The 25,605-nt window shown below is 34.1% G+C and overlaps 1 protein-coding gene across 6 annotated transcripts in view; it reads right to left on the bottom strand.

Annotated features, from left to right (window-relative positions):
• LOC124360323 (protein FAM102B) overlaps positions 1-25,605 on the bottom strand; it is a 154,147-nt gene that overhangs the window by 19,436 nt on the left and 109,106 nt on the right. For 2 of the 6 annotated variants that reach the window (XM_046813843.1, XM_046813844.1), the window contains exons 3-8: positions 15,145-15,265; positions 11,586-11,776; positions 10,510-10,664; positions 4,744-4,917; positions 766-988; positions 173-520 (exon numbers count right to left, since the gene is read on the bottom strand). In XM_046813843.1, coding sequence (XP_046669799.1) covers positions 173-520; positions 766-988; positions 4,744-4,917; positions 10,510-10,664; positions 11,586-11,776; positions 15,145-15,265 — 1,212 coding nt within the window. The remainder of the gene's footprint in view (positions 1-172; positions 521-765; positions 989-4,743; positions 4,918-10,509; positions 10,665-11,585; positions 11,777-15,144; positions 15,266-25,605) is intronic. The other 4 variants (XM_046813847.1, XM_046813848.1, XM_046813845.1 and 1 more) reach the window with 3 other exon arrangements.

Genomic DNA, 25,605 nt, shown 5'->3' with positions numbered 1-25,605 from the left:
AGATTTCCAGTATAGAAAAGCCATACCTATTTACAATCAATTTTTCTGAAAAGTATTCATGAAAATTGGACAGAACAGATAGAAGATGCACTGCCCTAGCCACAGAACCGAACCACCACCCAAGAAGCAGAGACCCCATGCCCAGCGAGCAGGATGTCAGTGTAAACATTACCTCTGGTTGGTGTTGTCAGCCAGTAGGGGGTTGGCCAAAGGAGAAAGAGGAGAGGGAATGGCAGGGGATGATGCCGCTCTTGGGGATGGTCCTGACCAAGGGGGAAACCTAAAGTTGGTCCCTTGGGTGGGTCGTTGGGGGGTCATAAGTAGAGGACTGGGGGGAGTGGTACGATGAGACAGAGGACTGTGGTGACCCCGATACCGACCATTACTGACTCCGGCCACAGTCTTGGTGGGGCTCAACCTCTGGGGGGATAAGGGGGCTTGTTTGGGTGATGGGGGTGTGGTGGTGGGAGTGGAGGGGAGGGGGGCCAAACGGGGGTTCCACACGGGCCAAGATGGGGACCTGAACAAACATGTAACCTCAAGACCATGCCATGTCAACAAGGAATTAGTAGAAATTGTATTGATCTAGGTTATCACAAAAAATAACTATAATAAAAACAAAAACGTATAAACAAAACAAGGATAAATTCAACCAATAGGTTATAAAAAATTCATGTTAGCAAATTTAACTGAAAAGAATGGATCAACATTGTTTCTTAAAACATCGTTTTTAAAAAGAAATGAAGGATATAAACCATGATATACCTAATGTGGCCAGAGTCACCCGAGCTAGACTGACGTGAGTGCTGACTCTGACTGTTAAGGCTACCGTAGCCGGAGCCTTTGCTGAGCTGGCTGGTGTTAGAGGAGTTACGTGAATGACCTGGTGCCGCATCATGGGGCTCTTCAGGAACTGTCTCCGTAGTCACAGGAATGATGCCTAGGTCCCCAGGCTCTAACAGACCTCCCTCCACACCAGACACCAGTTCTATACACACAATTAACCAAAATTAGGTTAGGAAATGTAAAAAATAATTTGTTGTTATTGGACTAAAAGAGGGATTATTTGACCACAATTGTGTTCAATACGTAAAACACACCCAAGTCTGGAAATTTTATCACAAAAGGAAATTTCAATGCCAAAAGACACTTTTTATTAATCCGTTAAATTTAAAAAAGTTAATTTGATCACTAAAAATCTTTTTAATAACTGCAAAAAAATTAAAGAAATTTAGTACAAATCTTTAAGATTAAAAAGTAAACAATAGTCTCACTTGAAACTTTATAAGTACTATTTTTTCTCAACTGCAGTATTAGAAAGGACCTGTAATAAGAGAACTTTAATAACACAAAACTGCAAAATTAAACCCTTACAAATCATAAAAAAAGCATTTACTTATGCTTTACAAGGAAGCTTTAGTTTACTGATAGAATTAATTAAATGAAACTTAGATTTGTATGATCATATTACCGATGATTTATTAACATTATAATGTTTACTAATCATGTTTTCTAGTTCATAAAATTATAACAGTTTTACTTTTTTAGACATTTATGAATAGAAATAAACGTATTGTATTAAGCAATGAATTATTAATAATTGTTAAAATGAATAAATATGAATAACAAGAACAGTTACAAAGATAGAGAAATCTTAACAATATATGATCACAAATTGTTTAGTTCAATAACTTCTTATGACGGGATAAACTATTTTGTTAATGCAAGGTGTAAGATAAATATCTATGTTACTTGATAAACTGTCATGGTAAACGTTTCTTGTAATATTTCATAGACTGATCAGATTATAGAAGGAAATATTGAATGTGAAATTACAGCTACATTCAACTAAAAAGAAAATCTAGAAACATATACTGATACGCACAATTGGGCAAAAGTATAGATTTTATAAATGATATAAAATATCTTATTAGTTGCAATAAAGGTGAGACAAATCTATAAGATGATTACTGTAATGTTCTTTCAAATATATTTTGTAGATAAACATATGAGATATATTTTTAAACTAGTAATTAGTTACACTAACTTCCTATTTAGTAACAGGGCCGCCACAGGCGTATCATTTTTCAATGTTATACCAAACACTCCTGAGATAAGTGATAGTCAGTTAAAGATATTTCAGTCCATTTTCTGTCAAAAAGCGCCCTTTTCCCGCCTACTTCTGGTCTAATATATTTTTAGTGCCATAGTTGAGTTTGCCTTGTTGCACTGTTTAAGAAAATGTATACATACTCAGGTTTGAGGAGTCTACTTCACTCAAAAAGTGTACAATTACAATTACTTATGACCATTATAATCTACTCCGGTCTAAAGTGTTTTTAGTACCTTAGTTAAGTTTGCTTTGTTGCCCAGGTCAAGGAGTGAAAACTCCTAACTAAATTCATGCAATATTTCTAAATAATCATTTATAATAGGTTTTCTGTGGTAGATATATGGTTTTTTCGGACTATAGTCTGGGAAAGAATGGCTTGTTGAGCCATGTTTGTGTCCTTTCGTCTGTTTTTCCTAAGCCACTGTAAAAATGCCATGAAAGTCAATCAGTTTAGAGTATTTTATTTGCAAACATTTATATCTTTGTTCATTAAGGTGGATTTTGTAACAATGATTTTAAAGTATTTTCAATGTAATAAATGGTTTTACTTCATCACTGGTGCAATTTATTGAAAAGTTACATAGCAACTTTGTCTTTGCTATCTGCGTTACGCTACTGATTAAGTACTGCGTACATAATATTTTCTTTGAATATATTTTAACTAAAACTGTAAATTTGCTTATCTGAATAAATCTGTAGGGAATAGTCATTATAGATAAGGAAGTAGAAAATGTTGTTACTTCTAGAACTATAAATGTTTCAGTCTCTTTGATGAACTTCAGATGAGTGTCAAATAGCTGTTTAGTGCCAGATAAATTGGGATTATGTATACTATTATTAATTTCCTAACTTCTAAAATATACAGGAAAATATTTCAAATTTTTCTCTTTATAAGAACCCCAATGATTATTTTAGAAAATTCTGTTTGCTCAATTAGTGCAGAAGTTTCTGGGCTTTTCACTCAGCATCATATTTAGTGATTGATTTAATTTATAAAAAGATTTCTCATCTACAATACATTATTTTTTAAATTATGACAGACCTATGGCGATGGAAATATATACTTCCAGAAATGCTCCTACACATACAAAACATGTTATAAAAGTCAGGTTAAAATCTGATCATATTAACCATGATTACTAACATAATGTATCTGATGTGTGCCTACTTACATTTGAAAAATATCATAGGGCTCCCTGAAATTACATCATAAGCACTTTCACTAAGTACTATGAGGACTTTGAATCTGAAAATTGTGTGGGGAGCTGCGAGTACCAGATAAATTATTACTTTCTATCAACCAGCTATGGGTGGATTTTGAAATACTTTTTTTAACCTTTAATACAAATTGATGATTATTCACATCGCAATATGATAATAATAATAAAAAATACAAACTCCAACATCACTTATAAATTATAATTTACTTCCCTCTTTTATCTAAAAAGATATTTTTATTGATAAACTTAGAATAGACTGAATGACAAGTAAAATTTCCAGAAATAGTCTAAAATAATCTCAAAATGATGCCCACTGTTGCAAGTACCTAGATATCTGTTAGATTAACTGAGATAGACTAATATGCAAGGGCTAGATTATGTTTCGCTTTGTAGCTGCTAGGGGTGGGACTATCGCAACCATTTTGATGTCAGGGCATTTCATGGTTCAGTGGCTATCCAGCCTGCTATTGAGAGGTAACTGTCACTCCAAGTTGTTTTACAATAGCAGTTTACAATGTGTAACGCAATTGAAAATCTCGCGATCTGTGAAGTGCGGTCGGTAATACCATTTCTGTTGGCTAAACATAATAAACCAATTGGGATTTATTGCCAACTTTGTGAAGTTTATAGGAACGATGTGATTACTGAAGGTGAAGTACATCTGTGGTGTATTATGTTTAAAAATGGCCGAACTAATGCGCATCATGATGAACAAAGTGGACGTCCACCAAGCATTGTGGCCAATGAAATTGTTTCTAAAGTCAATGACAAGATTAAAGAAGGTCACCGATTCACAATAAAAGAACTCTCACTTAGTTTTCCTCTAATTTCAAGGTGTTAGTGACATGAAATTGTTACACAGAAGTTAGGTTACCCTAAATTTAGTGCATGATGAGTACCAAAAATCTTAACAGAAACCCATAAAAATCAGCATATGGCTGCTTAATTAACACTTTTGGACACTAAGGAAAAAAATAGTCTCACTGCTAAATTGAATCATTACAGGAGATGGGATTTGGTTAAACACGTGAAATGTGACGCAGTGCTTTGATGACGACGTGGAACTGACAGAGAGTATGACTGCCTGGTTGAAGTCTCAGGCAGCAGAATTTTATAACGCTGGAATTTTAAAACTAGTTCACTGCTATGATAAGACTCTAAATTTGTATGGTGACTATGTTGAAAAATAGTATTTTAGTGTCACTTTCAAATCTATATAATAAAATTTTGTATTTTTTTTTTATTGTTTATATCACAACGTAATCTACTTTTGCCCTTGTACTAAAATACAAAAATGTTTATTGTACTAAGCTTTGTAATAACTTTAAGCTGTAACATTTTTAATTCAAAGCTGTATTAAATTCAAACTTGCGTTAAACCAATAATTATTTTTAATTTATGGAATCATACCTTGGAGGCTTTTTGCAGTGTGCAAAACAACATGGCGTCTCCCAGAGATCCAGCCAAAGGCGTAAACTAACAAAGTAGCAATAACCTGCTTGAGGCCACACCACCCCCTAGCCTTGTCCGCGGCCCTGCCCCTGTCCAGTTCAGTGTTGTTGTGGGCGAGCGGCGAACGTACTGCTGCGTACAACACAGCCCAGACATTAGTGCATGTTTCTGCACGTTACAACACACACACAAACACACGCTGTGCTACACGAGCCCATAACTTGTGCTCTCACACGACAGAACCATGCAGAGTCCAGTAAGGATTAGACACACATAAAGCGAGACGTTAGTTACGATGCCAATTTAAAAATATGAAAACTTTTGTCTCTTGAACAATATAATATTTTTAATGGATGACAATGATTGCTCTCCCCACAATAAACACTGAACTGGAGTATTAGTTGTGATACATCTGTCTATAAATATTAGTATTTGCAATAGTTAAACTATTTTTTTCAAACACCAAGCATTAGTAACAATATACTTCCTCCCAAAGCACAATATGTATAATAATACACAATAACAATGATGGGTGACTTGTTTCTCAATGTTTTTGTAAATGTTTTCATAAAAAAAAACAACTTTCTTATAAATATGTATTTTAAGATTCCCTCTCACATTAAAGGAGTTGGTTTAGACGAAATGTCTAAATTTATACCTATATTTAGATGTATATAAGTATCCAGCATTATAAAAAACGGATTGGCCAATTCTAAAAGAATTTTTTATAGAATTGTAGATTACATTATAATTACGAATATAATTGTTTACTTTTTTAAACCTCCAAAAAAGCACCTCCCTGATGGGCAGGGACATGTACAATCAGTCCTTTTCCAATTTCAGATCAAGTGCCAGATTGTTCAACATGATCTGAGGTTGGAAAAGTACCGATCGGAAACGTCCCTGGCCATCAGTGTAGACTTCAGTGGCGCCAACCCACACTTTTGACGAAACAAGAAAAACAAACCTCGAGATAGTGCCTAAACTCAAGCTCAGATCACCTGAGCGGTTGTTTAGGTTAACTTTAACTTTGGCACTACTAATAAAATATTTATGATAACCTAATCTACACATAACTAGCTATGGTAGGAAGGGTTGACTCAATGTGAATATAGAGTTTAGCTCCAGCTCTACTTTCTCTAGTGCAGCGTCTAGAATATAATCTAACTTACCCACAACATGTATAATAATGGCCACTATATAATACCAAAGCACTTAATACTTTTCTTATGAGACTAAAATTATTTTTAATATTGTCTAAACACAATAACATCATAACTTCTTTACTTCATTACTTCTTAAGGAGCCATAATTTTCATATAAAACAGTTAAAACATATTAAATATCTTGAGTAATTTCAATTGAATGACTATTAATCATTTATTGTCCACTAACTGATTAGATCATACACATCCGATGTCCCAACCAAAACTTTCCAGAAACTCCCGGTTGTGTGAAAACAGCAAAATACAATGTTTAATATATAAATCACTAATGTTGTGACATATTTTGGCATTATTTATTTTGTTAAAGTTATATCTACTGTGTCCCAAAAAACCAATAACCTACACTAATAATGTAAGGGAAACAATAAGAGCAACAACTATCTATTAAAATTTATACTTATTAAATATAAATAAACTACTGAATATCCTATGGAATAGTAGTAGGACTATTTTAGTTTTAACATTGGCTTAAGCCAAACATTTTGGAGTTGTTTTACAACTTTATCTTTGTCCATTTCAATAGGGTGAAAAAATACTCAAAATTAAGATATTCTCTGCCATTAAATAAGGGTTGCTTTACTAACAAGTATAATTTTACATTAAATTTATTACTCTACATAAAAGTAACTTTAAAATGACAACTCAAAAGACAAGATTATCAAAATTAGTAGGTAAACCTTCTTATTCATAATGGTTAAAATATTTTATGTAATAAACCAATTTCAAACATACAGGATGTTATGTTGTATTTTAAAGATCTCTTCAAATTGAGGAGCATTTTTTACATTTAATTATGAAAAATATCTCAACCATTCCAAAATGGTTCTTCATGTGTTAAAAATAAAAAATCTCTACTAACTCAAACCTAATAATAATAATACAATGGAAAATTCCTAACTAACAATATAAAGATTTCAAGAGTTACTTACTTTGAATTAATTGAGGAAAACTATTTACTATCTGATATATTAATTATAAGATATGCTGAGGATTTCTGATACTACAAAACAAAACATAATTATAAATAACTAAATAAAAAGCACTCAAGTTAACAAGATGACTGCAGCAGATGCTTTACAGTGCAAAATCAGATTTATAATAGTCAATTTCACCCAGCACAGAGCTGCTGTGAAGATGTTAATTAGACATTCTACTTTTACATTCAAATTTGTAGTACACATACATTTGAATTACACAAAATTATGGGCAAGGAGCTGGTTCAACATTTTACAATCCTACTTGACAGTATCAATTGAAAGGTACTTAGGTAATAAAATAAATCAAATCAAATTATAATAGCAACCCTTATTTTTAAGAATGAAAAAAGTACGAAACTTCTTTCATTTTGGGTATTTTTTATCACCATACTGATATGGATAAAGATAACAACAGAAAAAAAATTTCAAAAGATTATGGCTTGAAACAAGCTTTGAACATGTATGTATGGTGTATACTAATACTACCAATACTAATATTATAACTATCTGGGATTCAAACCCATGACTTGTTTACAAATCAATAACAATGTATGGAACACTATATATTATAATATAATATTCGTGAAAATACAATCCAAATATTGTTGATTGGCATTTTTTAGTTGAAGCAATTTCAGCTAAAGTACTTATAAATTTTTGCCATTAACAGAAAAAGATGCAAACATGATTATCAATTTATAAACTGACTATGAAAGTGTTACCATTAGTCATTATTGTGTTTATTTATTTATACACAATCTACTGGGTGCAGACGAACAAGGATATGAGAAGCAGATTATTTATAACATATAATGAATTTACACAAAGATAGAAACAACACAGATTGTTAAATATTTTAATTAAAAATTCAACCTTCATTCTTAATTTATAAAAATAAAACTTTCAGCAATTTCATTTTAATTTTCTGTCAAGTGTAAAAATAATATAGTGAAACTATATCAAATAGCAATGCTATCAGTCAGGATGGTAGAATTTTCAGTTTGTACAATACTTAAAACTGTTATAACATTTCTCAGTTCTGAGCTTATCCAATAGTGATGCTTCAAGCTTTCATAACCTTCCTTCCGTACTCAGCACGTCCAATAGTGATGATTTAGGCTTTTATAACCTTTCTCAGTTCTCAGCTCGTTTAATAGTGGATGATTTAGGCTTTTAACGCCTTCCTCAGTTCTCTGCTCCTCTAACAGTGATGCTTCAAGCTTTGATCACGTTCCTCAGTTCTCTGCTTTTCCAATAGTGATACTTCAAGCTTTAATAGCATTTCTCAATTTTCAGCTCGTCCAATAGTGATGATTTAGGCTTTTACCACCTTCCTCAGTTCTCAGCTCATTTAACTGTGATACTTCAAGCTTTCATCACCTTCCTCAGTTCTCTGCTCATCCAATAGTGATGCTTCAAGTTTTTATCACCTCCCTCAGATCTCAGCTTGTTCAATAGTGATGTTTCAAACCTTTATCAACTTCCTCTGTTCTCTGATCCTCCAATAGTGATGCTTCAGGCTTATATCTCCTTCCTCAGTTCTCAGCTCATCTAATAGTGATGCTTCAGGCTTTTATCAGCTTCCTCAGTTCTACATTCGTCCAATAGTGATAATTGAGGTTTTTATCCCCTTCCTAAGATTTCACATTGTCCAATAGTGATTCTTCATCAAGCTTTTATCACCTTCATCATTTCTCAGATCGTCCAATAGTGATGTTTCAAGCTTTTATATCCTTTCTCACTTGTCAGATCGTCCAATAGTGATCATTTAGACTTTTATCGTCTTCCTCAGCTATCAGCTTGTCCAATAGTTATACTTCATTAATCTTTTACCACCTTTTATTACCTTTCTCAGTTTTCAGCTCGTACAATAGTAATGATTCAAGCTATTATCACATTCCTCAGTTCTATAGCACAACATGCCAATCACGTTTAGACTGTAGATCTTGATGTTAAGTTGACTGAATATATCGTTTTACAAAAATGATGCTCTGTGTCCAGATGGGATTAGTATTCTATATTGCCTTGAATCTATTTTAATACTTCTATTGTTCAAAGAGGAATACGTTGTTGTTAATTTTACTTTGCTTTCTTGCAAATGTTGATTTGTGACTAAAAATGCATGTGGATATTAAATTTTACCATAAACAATAAATAAGTTCTTTAAATTTTCAAACAATAATCTTTCCTTTGCTGGATCAAGTAGAATTATGCAAGGTCTTGCTTCGAATCTGCAATGTTTAGTATTTTGTCCCATTGAGCAAAATTCAGAAGGCAAAGAAGGCTTGGAGATTAATAGAAGAAAAGGAATTGGATTGGAACAATCACTGGTATTTTAATGGAATAATAAATGTTTCTTTGAAACTCTAGTAATTTAAAAAAATGTAATTTACATGGTAACGTAACATTTCAGTTGTTCCGTTTGTGTTTTGATACAGTGATGACTGTGCCTGACAAAGGACATGCTTTCAGTCTTTAATGTCCTGAGTCATCTTTCTATGTTGCTACAACAATATCCTAACTTAAAGGGAGTCTAAATGTTGATGCCTCTGTTCCCTTATAATCCAGAATTAGGTTTAGTTTATTCTTGTGGTACCGAATATCTTTCCACAAGAGGACATAACATTCAGAGTGCCGAGCCAGTGCTGTATCATTTCATAAGATAATGTTATCATATAACTTAACTGTAATCACATGATGACAGTGCTACATGGAGTGCAAGTTTGTGCAACTTTGAACTTTATCCAGTGCTGGTTGGATTGTTTGCAACACACTGAATGCCACAAAGTATCTGAGTGTCTGGATAACCAGTGTCTAAGGTTAGATCTATTTCTTGTGTAAAATTTGGAAAATAACATGATAACTTAGCATAGAATCTAATCTTCTAAGAAGTTCGTTGGTAGAAGTTTAAACTATCTCAGAATTAAAAATTACTAGTGATTAATGAATTACAGGATTCAAAAAAGTAAATTGTGAAACAATGATCAGGATTATGTAGTCTATTATTTCTAAAAATTTCTGTCAGATTTTCTTAGACAAACGGCACTGTAACTATTGTATATCTACAAAAAGCTTATGTAAACACTGAATGAATAAATAGTCAAATTTTAAAGATATTAAACGATTATAAATTATATACTAATAACTTTATTGCACACAAAAAGTGTTAACACAGTAGTCAGTACTGAAAGCCACACATTAACATTTAGAATATTCCACAGTCCTAATTGTTTTGATAAAGCTTATTTTATAAGATATAACTGCATTATATTTCAGTCACAGTCAAATTATGAATTAGAAAAATATATATTAGTAGAGAAAATGACTGTATTCTCTGTGTAGATAAAGAGCTCAACACTTATGAAAATATTATTTTATTTGTAGAGAGATAAAGCAATAAAGTTTAGGCCTTTGAAAGTAACATAAAATATTTTAATATTGGAGATTAAATTTAGAAAGAACATTGTAGAGATGTATTAAAATTAATAATATTATAAAAAAATGCTATTAGGTTGATGTACCTGAATTAAACAGAGCTGGTCGTTTCTTTAAACTGCCACAACCAGAGCTGCCGCTAGCAATGGAGCCGCTTGAGTAGTCCTCTCTATGTCTGTCAGTAGGCTCCTCAGGGGCCACACTCACTGTCATCTGTTTGTGCTTTAGTGAAGGTGACGGTCTGCAAAAACATCAAACATTACAATGATATAATCACTATCAATTCACTACACCAAAAGCTTCTACTAGCAATGGAGCCACTTGAGTAGTCCTCTCTATGTCTGTCAGAAGGCTCCTCAGGGGCCACACTCACTGTCATCTGTTTGTGCTTTAGTGAAGGTGACGGTCTGCAAAAACATCAAACATTACAATGATATAATCACTATCAATTCACTACACCAAAAGCTTCTACTAGCAATGGAGCCACTTGAGTAATCTCCTCTATGTCTGTTAGTAGGCTCCTCAGGGGCCACACTCACTGTCATCTGTTTGTGCTTTAGTGAAGGTGATGGTCTAAACAAACATCAATCATTACAGTTACATGATCACCATTAAATCACTACAGCACAAGGTACTAATGCCAGAGGTGCCACTAGCAATGGAGTCACTTGAGTAGTCCTCTCTATGTCTGTCAGAAGGCTCCTCAGGGACCACACTCACTGTCATCTGCTTGTCTTTTAATAATGACGAGAATCTGTAGAAATATAATTTATTGGAGTGATCTAGTCACTACTAATACACTACGATATAATTTACTACTGCCAGAACTGTCATTTGCAATGCAGCCACCTGAGTTGCCTTATTTGTGTCAGTTAATAGGCAACCTGTCAGTTCAGGGGCAAACTGTCAAGTGGTAGTGAGGGTCTGTACAAACATAAAAAATGTTTAATAACTATGACTTACACTCCACATATAATTAAAGAATACATTTACAGAAGTTAAAATATATTTCTGTTCTGAGTTGATATTAAAATTTAACATTGCTTTTGATGTTAGAAGGAAAATACAAGACTAAACTTAAGTATTTAGTTGAAATAGGTTAGAAAGTTGATGGCTATCTAAGCATTCATATGGTTTTTAAACTGCATTGAAATAAACTTACACTTTAAACAAAACGTCTCCGGAAAGCATGTTCATACTAATGTTGACCATCAGCATAGAGTTGTCCTGCCGATGCCTGGTGTCATAGCCCTCTAGTAGACATCTACGCATCGTCTGGCCTGACCCGGCAAATTCTGCCAGGTTTAGATCACAGAACCCTAACTTCTGGAATGATCTGCCTCCTTTCACTTCCTGCACAAATAAACCAATTCAGTTTGAACTTATGTACACGATAGTTGAACAATGGTTAATTATGAAGTTCTAAACTAAGAGTTAATTATGTACACTAATCTTTTCTCTTCCCTGTTTTTAGGAAGCAATTAGTAATGATGAAAAGTCTGAGTTTATTGTGTAACATCACCAATACTCTATGTTTGTTAGCAATTCTGTCCTGTTTCTCTTAAACCCACTGCTCCGAAACATTTGTCAAATCTGGTGAGTGAATGTTTAGTGTTCTTATTTACAGAAACTTAATTTAAGGCTCCCCAGCTCAAATTTTGCTGAGTTGTGTCAACGTCTGGTTGTGATGTTCACAGACTAGGCAGTAGAAATGCGCAAACGAGATCAGCAATGTTTATCTGAAGCGGAAAATAGAATATTGTGAAATGTACAATTTGGTTTCAATTAAAATTAATTGTATCAGTAAAACACTCCCCTGGTTATAAAAAAAACTTTTCCTCTAATGGATATGTGGTTTGGTAGGACGAGGCTGAGGGGGGATAGTCTTGGTCTGTGAATGTCTCTTAATTTTTATGTAAAAATTCCTGTTTTTAACATAAAAAATTAGTAAATTATTTATCAGTATAGCCCACCTCTTCCAGTATCCCCAAGAATACTGCTATTCCTCCCCCCGATATCCCTATTCTCACTCAATTCATAAAACAAACCATAAATAAAATAGTACATAAAAAAAAAACGAGAAAATTGTGCTTGAGATACATATAAACACTATGCTTTTTTAATGCGTAAGCCTATCTATACATATAAAAATGAAAGTATGTGTGTTTGTCCTTTATAGAGTCAGAAACTATTGGATCGATTTTGATGAAATTTTTTGCGTGTTTTCAGTGGAATTTGAGAATGGCTTAGATTCACAATTTGGTCCAATTTAAATAGTTTATTTAATTAATTTTTTAATTATAAATTGTTGTTGATGTTGGAGTGTTTTATATTGGATCCGACAGACTGCGCTATGACACGTAATACAGAGAAAACTGATACTTAACAGCTGATAATACTTTCATCTGAAGTTCATCAAAGAGGCAGAAACATTTGTATACATTTAAAATTTAGAAAATTTTTATTGTAAAGTGCTTGGTCAGTAGTGTAATGTAGGTTGCATAGAAGACATCACTGCCTAATTTTAAATTCAGATTGCACCAATGATCAATAAACTATCTAATGCAATGAAAATACTATTAAACGCTATTATGAAAACAACCTCATTGTACAAATCCGTGAATGTTTGCACAAAAGGTAATCGAATTTGGTTACATCGAAGGTAAATGAAAAGAGCCGAAAGAAGACACTTTATGATCTAAATTGGGTTTCTTTGATACATTTTCTTGAAGGCACACTCCTAAATAATACTGGAAATATCTTAAACAGAAAATTAATTTTAACAGACCGAATTTGATTCTTTATAACCTAATTAGTTTACCGAGATTCATCCGTATCCATTAATTGTTCTGAATAACTTATCAACACCTAGCAAAAACCACGAAAGATAGAGGCAGGAATATGGTACATACCTTCATGAGGTACCAAGAGGCTCATGAAGGAACGACTATCAATTATCTCAGCAATGTTTAGAATGTGATAGAAAAAGAATAAGTGAATATAGTGTACTGTTTTCAACGGGAAATTGCGTGCGAAGCCGCGGGCAACTGCTAGTTTTATAAATATTACATTTTTGTTTAACAGTATCTACTATTACCTATCCTCTATTCAATATGTCCATGTCTGGTAACAATTTATAAAATCTTCTTCAGACGAAAACCCCTCTACATCTAGTTGTTAAATTTTTACAATATTGGCTTTGATATCTTACAAAACAAATAAAGTCTTGTTTTGAAAATCCTAACTACATAGATGAGCTCTCTTGAAAACAAGTAATCTGAGTGGACAGGAAATAAATTATACGAGACTGTTCAGAACAAAAAGTATGCACAAAAAGATTACTGATGATGGAGCAACAGGCTTGGCTGTGAGATCATGGTGAGGTCATTGTAGTCATCTGGCGATCGTGAGCCATCTATACTGCTCCTTGGTCATAGCATATCCCTAGTCAGAGTTTCGACACAAGGGCCGACATCGTCAGTGAAAAACTCAAATAACAACGACACTCAATTTATTAGGTTTAATTTTTTGTAAAGATTTTTTTTTTTATTATCTTCATCATTCAATGAAAAAGTCAATCGCATTACTCCTGTAGATTAAATAACATAAATATATGTAACAATTAGGAGAGTCAAATTAACTAACTTATTGCATTTAACTTTTCTTTAATAATTGTCCTCGAGCTCTATTAAGATCTAAAATATTCTAAACTGAAACAAAACATTTTGGGAAATACATTAATATTGCACATTTATCGAGATAGCTGAGGGATACTGCTGTCGGTTCATTCTTTACAAGAAAACTGATGACGTAGATAATAAATCAATGCACAAGCCGTTGTTGATGAGCCTGCAGTTACTTGAACTGCAGTGTAACTGTAGTTAATTAGCAGGGACGTGTAGTCCGGGACCAGACCATTTACATAAGCCGATAGACAGCCTGCGGCACAATGTCTGGTCTACGGTTTCCTCTCTCTCACACACACGGGCCCATAGACATATTGTATATCAAAGAAACTGTGGCCTTCACAGTGAAACAAAATTCTTATTCCACTCAAAAACAGTTTTTTATTGCAATTTTAAAGTGGTTTATCTTATAATACGTGCACTTCAACTAATGAAAGCATTACCGTCAAGGCGCTCCCCTTCGTTATCTCCTGTTATCTAAACAGAAATGAGACATTTCTGCGCCAAATAATGCATCAGCCAACACCTTAGAATATAAAATGTGTAATTGACGACTCCTAAATATCCCTAACAAAGTCGAACATGATTACACCACAATTAATCTTGATCTTTTTATTGACATCGACCTCTTTCTATACAACTTTACTTATCTACTTATCTATACAACTATACAATATTTCTATACAACTTTCTTCTGTATTTCTTTTGAAAACTACGTGAACAAGGTTTTAATATGACCAACACAATTGTATATGTAATTTAAAACAGTATGAACATTACTTCTGTCCAATAAATGTGCACGTATAAATAATAAAGTAAATTAGTAGTTATAGCCATTAAAATTCACCGCATCCTGAGATGGTAGTACACTTCAGCTGAAAAAAACAAAAATTTGATTTCCGTAAAAGTTATTAAAAATTTGAAATATGTTTTAACCAGATTCTAATAAAAGAATTAATTGATACAAATGGCAATACAATTGGCATTAGAAAGAACACATGAGAAGACTAAACAAACCATGCAGTGACAGCTTACCTTTCTAACAGATACCCTGAGAATACAGGGGTCAAGAACACCTGTGGAGGCGTTGGCAGACATCTTACATTGGAAGCAGAACTTGGCACCCCATTTGACTTTGTGATCTTGAACTTCTTCCCTGTAACAGGATAATAAATGTATAAATATCGTTCCAATCTCGCAGACCATCGAGTAAATTACGCAATACTTCACTAAATGTACCAAACACACAGCTATACAGACTAGTACAGTACACAGATAATATTTGAGGTAATAATTATTCTACAGTTGAAAGATCACTTTGGAGTTCTTGTGTTTTAAAAAAGTTTTCGAATATCCCTTCCGGCTTAGTCGAAAACAAGGTGGTTTTCACATGTGGCTGTCACCTTGAGATGTCAAACTAAAGATGCATTATTAGTGGAGACGTTTAATTTGCACAGTAGGCCTACTGATAGCAAAATTCTCAAGATAATATACTCGGAACTCTCATCTTCAAATCTTACCAGACAACAATCGTTATAAGCACATAAATCGGTTGTAAATATTGCTTCAATCTGTAATAATGTTTGTAAACACATTCGCGTAAAACTATTTGATTGTATAGGCCTACTTCTTAAACCTTCGAACGGACAACAATGTTTTTCAATTACTTCATATTTTTAAACGCCTCATTTTGGACCTACATTAGGAATTAGTCAGGTTAGAATTTTTGCATAAATGCGAATCACAACCATCTTGAAGCTTTTTATTTTTAAAACCTGGCTAACGAATTCATTAAAGCCATGTGCAAGTACTGTATACGCACCAAGATTAGTCTGAATCTATTACAAATTAACGCAGTTATTGTATACATCAGCTCGCGTTATATTGCTTAAGCCTACAATATATATAAACGTTGGAATTTGAGCCTGAGTTAGAGATAACGCAGATTCGACTCCTGTCTATCCATCGATCTTGTACTGTATCGACTCTCCACCTTATTCTATTTGATAAGATCCTCGCACATAGCAGTGGCCCATGAGGAAGGGCAGAATATGGCTTAAAAGGGGATCGGCTTCTCCTTTTTTTTTTTAAAAAAAAAGTAAAAACCTCCTGGATATTCCGTAATAGGAGTGATTGTAATAGCCAGATCTCCCTGAAATCTATCTAATGTGATTTATAACAAGTGTTAATCAGTTTGTCCTTGAACTTATAATACCGTCAACCGGCAATTAAGTAAAGCACATTGGATTGCCGAGAGTGAAATAACAAACAAGTACGCAGCTTCAGAAAACGGATAAAGGTGGTTTCTTGTCCAATATGCGAATGTAAATATAATCTGTTTTCCACAACGAATGGCAAAGTAATACAACGAATAACCGGCCGATTGCGAACAAAAGACGGTTACCACTCAATTGTAGGCTTTAATTCAATTTGTCTCACGAATGTAGTGAGTTGATTAAGTTAGCCAACTCTCTCTCAATACAATACAGGCAAACTTCGCTATAAATAACTCAGTCTGTTTGTTCAAGAAAACAAGCTTAGTCCATTTAACACTAAACAGACAATTTGTGAATGTTTAAACATGATTGTAAGAAATTACAACGATACTTTAAATTCTCTCATATAGTAGTACACGGTATATTGGCCATCTCTACTGTTTGTTTATTGAGACAGTTGTAACTACAAAATTCTGTTTATAGTGGAACCGTCTGTTTTGGCTCGCGCGAATGTTATTTGTGAAAAGATTTTTGAAAGAATGGACCAGTTCTCCATGCACATGGAGAATAATGCACGCTCATGCAAATGGAGGATAACACTGGGCTAAGTTTTTAATCTGTTATATCATTCTTAGGTTTTTTCCCCACAAGTTAATGACAGAGAAATTACTATTCGTATATCCAAACAATAACACAAGCTGCATGTTTTCATTGGATGAGCATTAGCGAAGCTTATCACTCGAGGGACTGGCTTACATTACATTTTTAACTATCTGTCTGTCCGCACGATATCTCGAAAACTAACTGTATAATAGACTTTCAATTGTGCACGAAGATTCATTTCTACAAAGGCAATACCTAGTTCGATGCGTATTACTCCATATGATTTGGCTGAGCGCGGGAGAACATTTGTATATTGATTTTTTACCATGATGACAATGAGAAAGATCGCACAATAATTAAATGTATAAATAAACTGAAAATAATAATAAATCTTACATTCATTTAATACTTTAAACATTTAGGCATATTTGATCAACAAATTCCTAGTTTATTGTTTCTTTAGTATAAGCTTCGTTCAAGCTTATTTGTTGATTATATATAAAACAATTTATGTAAACGTCCAATTTCTTTTCACAAGCCTCAGTCCATCTCTGAGATCTAACTAATAATATTGTAGTTTTGAATAGGGAAAACATTAATTATTGCAGTTCTGTACATGCTGACATTTCTAGAATAATTTAACTTGATTTCTTTTATTGAAATATGAAATTAGGACCTCGTTTAAACTAGTAGTGCCAATCAGATTGTCACTGCTCTTGGTAATCTGTCTCCAGGCAGAAAACATATTGTAGTGAATAGACAAGATTCAAATAATTATTGATTCTTTTATAATAATAGGCTACTTTATATAGCATAATCTTTTGATAATAACATTAATTAAAATTCAACATTACCCTATAACAACTTTATTTACAGAAAAAAAGTGTAATTCAATCAATGAAACTTCGGCGGTGCAGACTGGAGACATACACTGGAATTCATGACGTCATTACTATATAAATAACAACTGAACTAACTTATTAACCTATCAGTTATTTAACTATCAACTCAAAAACGGCCTTTCAAATTAATTGCCTATTAAGGTTTCATTATTAATTAGGCATGATTGAGATTATTTGGCTTGTATGAACAATTTTGAAGTAATGCAATACAAACACTTGGATAACATAAATTATAGACACGTTGGTTGTGCTCTTATGAACAAACAATAAATTACACGAACATTTTGTATCCATAAATATTATGAGCTTTTCTGAATACTATTATTATGAGAAGAGGTCAATGTTGTAATTAATTATGCTAGAGTGGAAGAAGATTTAATGAAATTTATAACGTGTATGATTATTTTTTACCAATAGCATATTTAAAGCATTAATATACTACAAAAACTTTTTAGTGTACATTATCTATTGATATATTTGATTTTATTAAGAAAAGTTCCAAATTCTAGTAACATTAAAATTCCCGCATGATTACTTCTTCGAATACAGTTAATTCATCATATTTAACTTGAAAAGTTGCCTCAGAGGAAGTATGTTGTTTGTAAAATTTTAGTGGCAAGCCCAATTCATTTATTTGTAATTTGTGACTGAAGATTAGTACTGCACGAAACGAATACGTCAAGATGGATCTATAACGTCATAATTCGATCCTCTATGTCTCCCGTGTCCTCCTCCGCAGAAATTCAAGTAACACACTGAAAACAGAAAGTAAACAGCGAAAATAGGTTGCTTAAAAATACAAAGACCAGAAACCGAGCGGCGAAACACAGCTGACCAGCAACTGAGGAGATAAGTTGGCAAGAGCAGTTGCCAGAGCCGACCCCAGGCAAGCAAACAAATGAGACAGAAAACATGTGGCACGCTCCCGCGGTAACGGTTTAGTTTAAAATGGAGTATGTGCGGCATTTTTGTGATACACTTATCAATACACAAATGAAAATATGTATATCGTTTGCATAGAATGGATCATGTTATCGCACCGCCTTCGCTTCACTCGATGGCTATATAGACAGGCGCACGAGACCGCAGCGACACGCGTTTGTGCGTCCATTGACACGTGATTGCTCACAGCGCTACCACCTCCTGACAAGTTTATGTTGTCAGAATTGACCATTCCAGTGGTCGTTACCGCTGCTGTTAGATGAGTTCCATCTGTACGGAAGCAAGATCGTAGTGATCTCCCCGAGCATAATAATGATATTCTACCACCAAACCACATATGTATTCAAAGCTGAGTTAGTTCAATGAAATTAAATAATATAATAACAAATTCATATTGATTAAAATTAAACACAAATTATTTGTATGGTTGTAAGTACGAGACCTGATACTAATAACGTGTTTTCCAAGATAAAGTATTTTCAGAACACGCTGTAGGATGTACATACTGACATCAATTCAATCAGTTCGCGGTAACTCTCTAGAGACTGGGGCATAACTTCACCCAGGATCTCTAGGAGCAAGAATTTATCGGGTTTAAATTTACATGAAGATTTTGGTTCCCAGTGACAAGCACTCCACGTAACAGACGGATTTGGGTGAAACTCACACCAGTACAGTCAGTAAACACACATTGTGTAATGAAATATTGTGTAATAAATACGCAGTGAAGTTTTAATTACGTCTGGCATAGCTATAGATAGGCCCATTAAGAACCAAATCGAGCTCAAAATAAGAAGTGAAAACCTTTTGTATTACATAAAACACAGTTTTCTAATTAACACTTGTGAACCTATTTTGAATGCGACTGATATTTAACAGACATGGCATTTGCTGAATGGGCAAAACGATTTTCTCAAATCTATTATGCCATCGGATTGAACAACAGGACAGAACATATTGAAACGTGAAATAAATAAGGACACAGAACCATACAAGTTTATATTTGCACGAGGCGGCGACTGATGTGCGGTTTCACAAACCGTAATCTGCGAGATACCAACACCTGTACTGAATCTGTGCTAACTTAAAAATTAATTACAAAGATTTAGGTTAATAAACTAGAATCTTTAATTTAAACGATTATTTAACAAATATTTATATTAGTAGCATTGACCCGACATTTTCGAAATCGAAGTCCGTAGTCTACATAGTAAGAGCACTTACGATGCAATATGATGGAAAAATATGATAGTTTTCAAACGTAAGTAATCATACATCAAATACAAATTATCATTTCTGATCAATCAAATTATATATATCCGACAGCACAACTAAGTTTGCCTTATTGTCCCCATCAAGAAAATATATACATAGGTCTCGGAAACCTACTTCGGCAAAAATGAGTTTATTTCCAGCCCTTGTAATCTACTTCTTGTCTAAGGCATTTCAATTGCAAATAGTTCAGTTTGGCTTGTTTGTTCCGATGAAGAAAAACGTACTTTATACGAGTATTATACATATGTAGGACTGAGAAGCCAACTTCAGTATAAAAAGCTTCTGCTTTCGTCATATAGTAAAACTCTTACTAAGTTCATGTAACATTTAAAAATAATCATTTATAATAGATTTTGCATTATAAAAGTCCTGTGGTTTTTTCGAACAGGAGTCTGGGAAAGAATACTAACATGACTGGTTGAGAAAGTGAACCTGTTTTGAGTATCTTACGTGTTAACATTCAAAGCTTTCTACATTAAGGCGGGTTTTATAATAGTATTTAAATACCCTACTGATCAAAAACAGTATACTTAATACTGTCTTAAATTTAAATGTAAACCAATGTTTCAACCTCTCTAATGAACTTCAGTTGAATAGTCAACAGCTGTCTGGTGTCAATTAGATTTGGATTATGAAGCATGAACATTATTTATCATTATTTTTTCCGATTTTTTAAGTGTTCCGGGAAACTTTTCCAATTTTTTCTACACACAAACATTCCACGGATTTCAATGAATATTACGAAAAAGAATTAGTCGAAACGGTTCTGCCGTTCTTGAGATGAGCGCTTAGCAACACATTAAGCTATTCATTTTTATTTATAAGAAAACTAGATTTACAAAATTAAACAGTAAAGATACAGAGTTAACTTATATAAAATAAGAAAATACTGAAGTTAACGAGTAAATCAGACCTTTAATATCAGTATTTTTAATACATTATTTTTTATTTTCTCTATAATAGTCTTAACCTCTTGAAACAAAACTACTAATAACGTGTCTCGACCATCCAATTAATCGGACGAAACTGAGGTTCTTTACTCTGAAAGTATTAAAAGATTGTATAGGCCTACGTGAATGTGCACAACATTCCCGTGATTATTAGGCTAAGGAAACGTTGTCAGTGACTTCGCAGTGTGGTGCAAATGCACATCCATGTGTTCAAACACATCCATGATAAATGCTGTATTAATTTGTATTCCTTATAATTAATCAATTATACAAATTATTAACACTGCTGAAATGACAAAATTAGAAATAGACAGTGCTGATACTTTTATGTGCACGTTTTTGAGTTTGCTTCTTGACACGTATGTATAGAGTAGGTAACTTGTTGTCATGACATAATGTTAGTAGTTTATTTTCCTAACCAACTTGTTCATATGGGCGGCCAACTTGTGGCGGTCACTGACGAGCTCGGTAACTTCCGACCACTCCGGAAGTTACTGGCCCTGCAGTGAGGTAAGGTGGTATTGTGGGAAAGGTAGGCAGACACACGTGAGCTGATACACGAGGCGACTTGTACGCATCTACACTGCGCATCCAATACGCAGGACATAACCTCAAAAATCTTCAGTGTTTGTATTTACTTTTCCCTATCAGTCATGTAAAAGAAAGGTACAGTAGTAACAGGTGCTAAATTATGTACCAATAATTATGTACAAACGAAAAAAGAAAGATGAAATAATCAACCAAATTAGATAGGGTTTAAGTAGAAACATACATGTTAGATAAATACCTAACATTTACATTTTAACGCTTAGAGAAAGTATTTTATATAAAAATATTGTTTAACTCATTGTCAAATCTAAAACAAGTAGAAGATTCTAAATCTATAGTTCATAATAGTTGTGTACTGATTAAAAAAAGTATCTAAAGTTATAAACATTATAAACTGACCCCTTTCAAAATAGTGGAAAATGACAGTTGTGTAGATGAAAAAATCAGCATATTTTATCTAATACAAGGTGGAAGTATCCATTAACCCTTTTAGATGGATTGATGAGGTAACATTAATACATGCAACGTGATATTTTGACGACACTGGCGGATCAGTGATCTGAAGGATGTCATAATAATAACATAAGTTTTAAAACTATTCACCATTAAAAGTTGATAAACTGTTTTGGAAATCGAAATGAGCAGAATAGTTAAATTGACATCTTTATTGAATTGCTTCACATGGCCGTCGGCTTTGTCGTTTACGCCGACAGCCACGACACCGACCGAACACACACAGAAAAGATGCATTCTGTATGTATATGTGTGTGTATGTGTTTATATATATATATATATACACAGTATATTGTATATATATATATACAGTATATGTATATACATGTATATGTCATTAACATTTACTACTCGTAATGGTGTATAATGATGTGATTGTTACACATAACATTTTTTTGATGTCATTAAAGTTTTATCTAGAATAACAGTACCCACGAAGACTTCCAATTTTAGCTTGTAATGCTACAATAAGTTATAAATTGTGTAATTTTTCATGTGACAATACAAGTCTTATGATAGAATGAATGTTAACAATTCATTGATTACATGTACATAGCCATTAACACAGGTATAAGAGAATACAATGGAATACTTAGTGTCAAGGGAAAATACAGGAAAACTGAGGAATACAAAACATTCATCTGAGAGTTGATACGAGCACCAACATACGAAGGTAAAGTAATTATTGCCGATAGCTTATCTTGAATGGCACCTTCACACTTATCTCTTTAGCACTCTCTGTTTGCGTCATAGACTTTACACACTGTGTAACCAGATTGATAACCAACATTACTGACGTTCATTCTAAACCACAAACGTTTAGTGATTCCATGACGATGTGCTCTGTTATGTACAACAAAGGTACTTCATTAGTTCGATCATTAGTGTCAAGCGGTATGTGCAGAATAACAAGGAACTGTACGATCCTCTACTTCACAAACACACTGTGTAACCAGATTGATAACCAACATTACTGACGTTCATTCTAAACCATAAACGTTTAGTGATTCCATAGCGATGTGCTCTGTTATGTGCCACAAAGGTACTTCATTAGTTCGATCATTAGTGTCAAGCGGTATGTGCAGAATAACAAGGAACTGTACGATCCTCTACTTCACAAACACACTGTGTAACCAGATTGATAACCAACATTACTGACGTTCATTCTAAACCATAAACGTTTAGTGATTCCATAGCGATGTGCTCTGTTATGTGCCACAAAGGTACTTCATTAGTTCGATCATTAGTGTCAAGCGGTATGTGCAGAATAACAAGGAACTGTACGATCCTCTGCTTCACAAACACACTGTGTAACCAGATTGATAACCAACATTACTGACGTTCATTCTAAACCATAAACGTTTAGTGATTCCATGACGATGTGCTCTGTTATGTACAACAAAGGTACTTCATTAGTTCGATCATTAGTGTCAAGCGGTATGTGCAGAATAACAAGGAACTGTACGATCCTCTACTTCACAAACACACTGTGTAACCAAATTGATAACCAACATTACTGACGTTCATTCTAAACCATAAACGTTTAGTGATTCCATGACGATGTGCTCTGTTATGTACTACAAAAGTACTTCATTAGTGTCAAGCGGTATGTGCAGAATAACAAGGAACTGTACGATCCTCTGCTTCACAAACACACGTTGTGGAACCAGTCATGTTGGTGTAGGAACATTACATAGAATTCAGCCACTAGATAATGAAAACTGACTATAAGGAAATAAGGACAAAAAAAAACCATCAGCTGATCTCCGTACTCACATACCAGCTGCATTGATTTAATGACAAGGAGATCTCGTGTGACTTACGGCTTAGCAGGGCATCTGTCAGATAACTAATCTGTCATTTAACTGTAGGAACAGTACATGGATTCCTACTACTCGATAATGGACATTGATTTCACAGGTGGGAGGTCAGCAACGATATATTATTATTGTCTCTTAGCGGCGATAGGTGCAAGAGTTTAATGGCAATATGTGATATATGGTGCTCGGCACGTAAAAAATGAACAATCGCTGAACATTCTATATCAACAACAACAGACTTTATATTACTGGCTGCGCTACTGAAAGTAGCAATATAACTTAATGACACCTAATCCTCCGTTCAACAAATCCCCATTACCTCACCACTCTGCCATATTGTAGGAGGAATAATTCATATATTTCTGCCAGATGAACATGGCTGCCCAGGAATTGCGTAATGGCAACAGCACATCACTCGTTAAACCTGGAACTGTTATAGCAGGGGGAGGGAGTTTAGTGATTCTCTGCTTCACAATCTTTGCTGAATAACTACTCTATCATCGTGTTGGAGGCACTTTAAAAAGCATCACTTCACTTTACAATCAACAGTACTGAAATAACAGTTTCAGCATTTAAACATAAATTACATTTTGTGCATTCTAGAGTGCGATCTTGTAACGATTATAAACAGAGAAACTATTACCTTTGCACTAAGTACCTTACAACCCTACCCAAAAAATAACGAGTCAACAGTTTAACCAATTAAAGGACCCTAACCATATCTCTAAATTTAATTTCAATGTTTTTCTTTGGGTTACTATGCTTCTGTGTGGCCCAGTATGTGATATCTATATTGTACACGACACCCATGTACTAATAATTAATCAAAGGCCTCCTATCTGGGTCATAGCCGATAACACAGTTTTGTACCATTTCTGTTCTCCGACCGTCGAACATGTTTTTCTCCCCCTAGTGTTCTGGAAACTTTGATCAAAATCAAAAAATCAAAATCTTTTTATTGCAGCGACATTGTATATACATTGTATGGCAAACGTCAATACGGGGTTTCTAAAATTCCAAGCATTCATACACACAATACACATTCATACTTACAATTTTACAACCACGCCTCTTTCATTCTTCGCCAATGCAGCCCACTTGGCACAGCAGAGTCAGTCTTCTAATTGGGCGGTCTCCCAGTCAAATGCCAAAAACTCACCCGCATTATAGAATGCCTGAGACACCAAGAAGCGTTTGAGGCGAGTCTTTAACGCCTTAGACGTTGGGGCATGTTTAATTGAATTGGGCAGTCTGTTGAGGAACTGCACACCCGCTTGCGAGGGTAGGCGTTCATAAACTACCGTTCTGTGTCTCCCAGTCCGGTAGTCTGCTCTGCCACGCGTCTCATACATGTGTATGTCTTGGCCTCTGGTTAAGGCACATTTACTCACACAAAACAAAGTTGTTTCCAAAATGTAGAGGCACGGCAGAGTCAACAGCTGCAATTTCCTGAAAGCTTCCCTGCACGACTCTCTAAATTTGATTTTGGCGATTACTCTAATTGCTTTTTTTTTGGAGTCTGAATGCTCTTTGAAACTGAGTGTTTGCGCAAGCTCCCCAAAGGACCACTCCGTAGGCAAGATGAGGATAAATCAAGCCGTAATACGCCGTAATCAGTACCTGACTCGGACAGTATTTGGCTAAAGATCTCAAAACAAAAATGCCTGAGCATATTTATGCGCAAACATGGTCAATGTGCTCATTCCAAGTCAGTCCTCGATCGAGG

This window comes from Homalodisca vitripennis, chromosome 4 (assembly GCF_021130785.1).
Source record: "Homalodisca vitripennis isolate AUS2020 chromosome 4, UT_GWSS_2.1, whole genome shotgun sequence".
NCBI lineage: Eukaryota > Metazoa > Arthropoda > Insecta > Hemiptera > Cicadellidae > Homalodisca > Homalodisca vitripennis.
The sequence above is the reverse complement of the archived record's forward strand: the minus strand, read 5'-3'. Positions and strand labels throughout refer to the sequence as shown.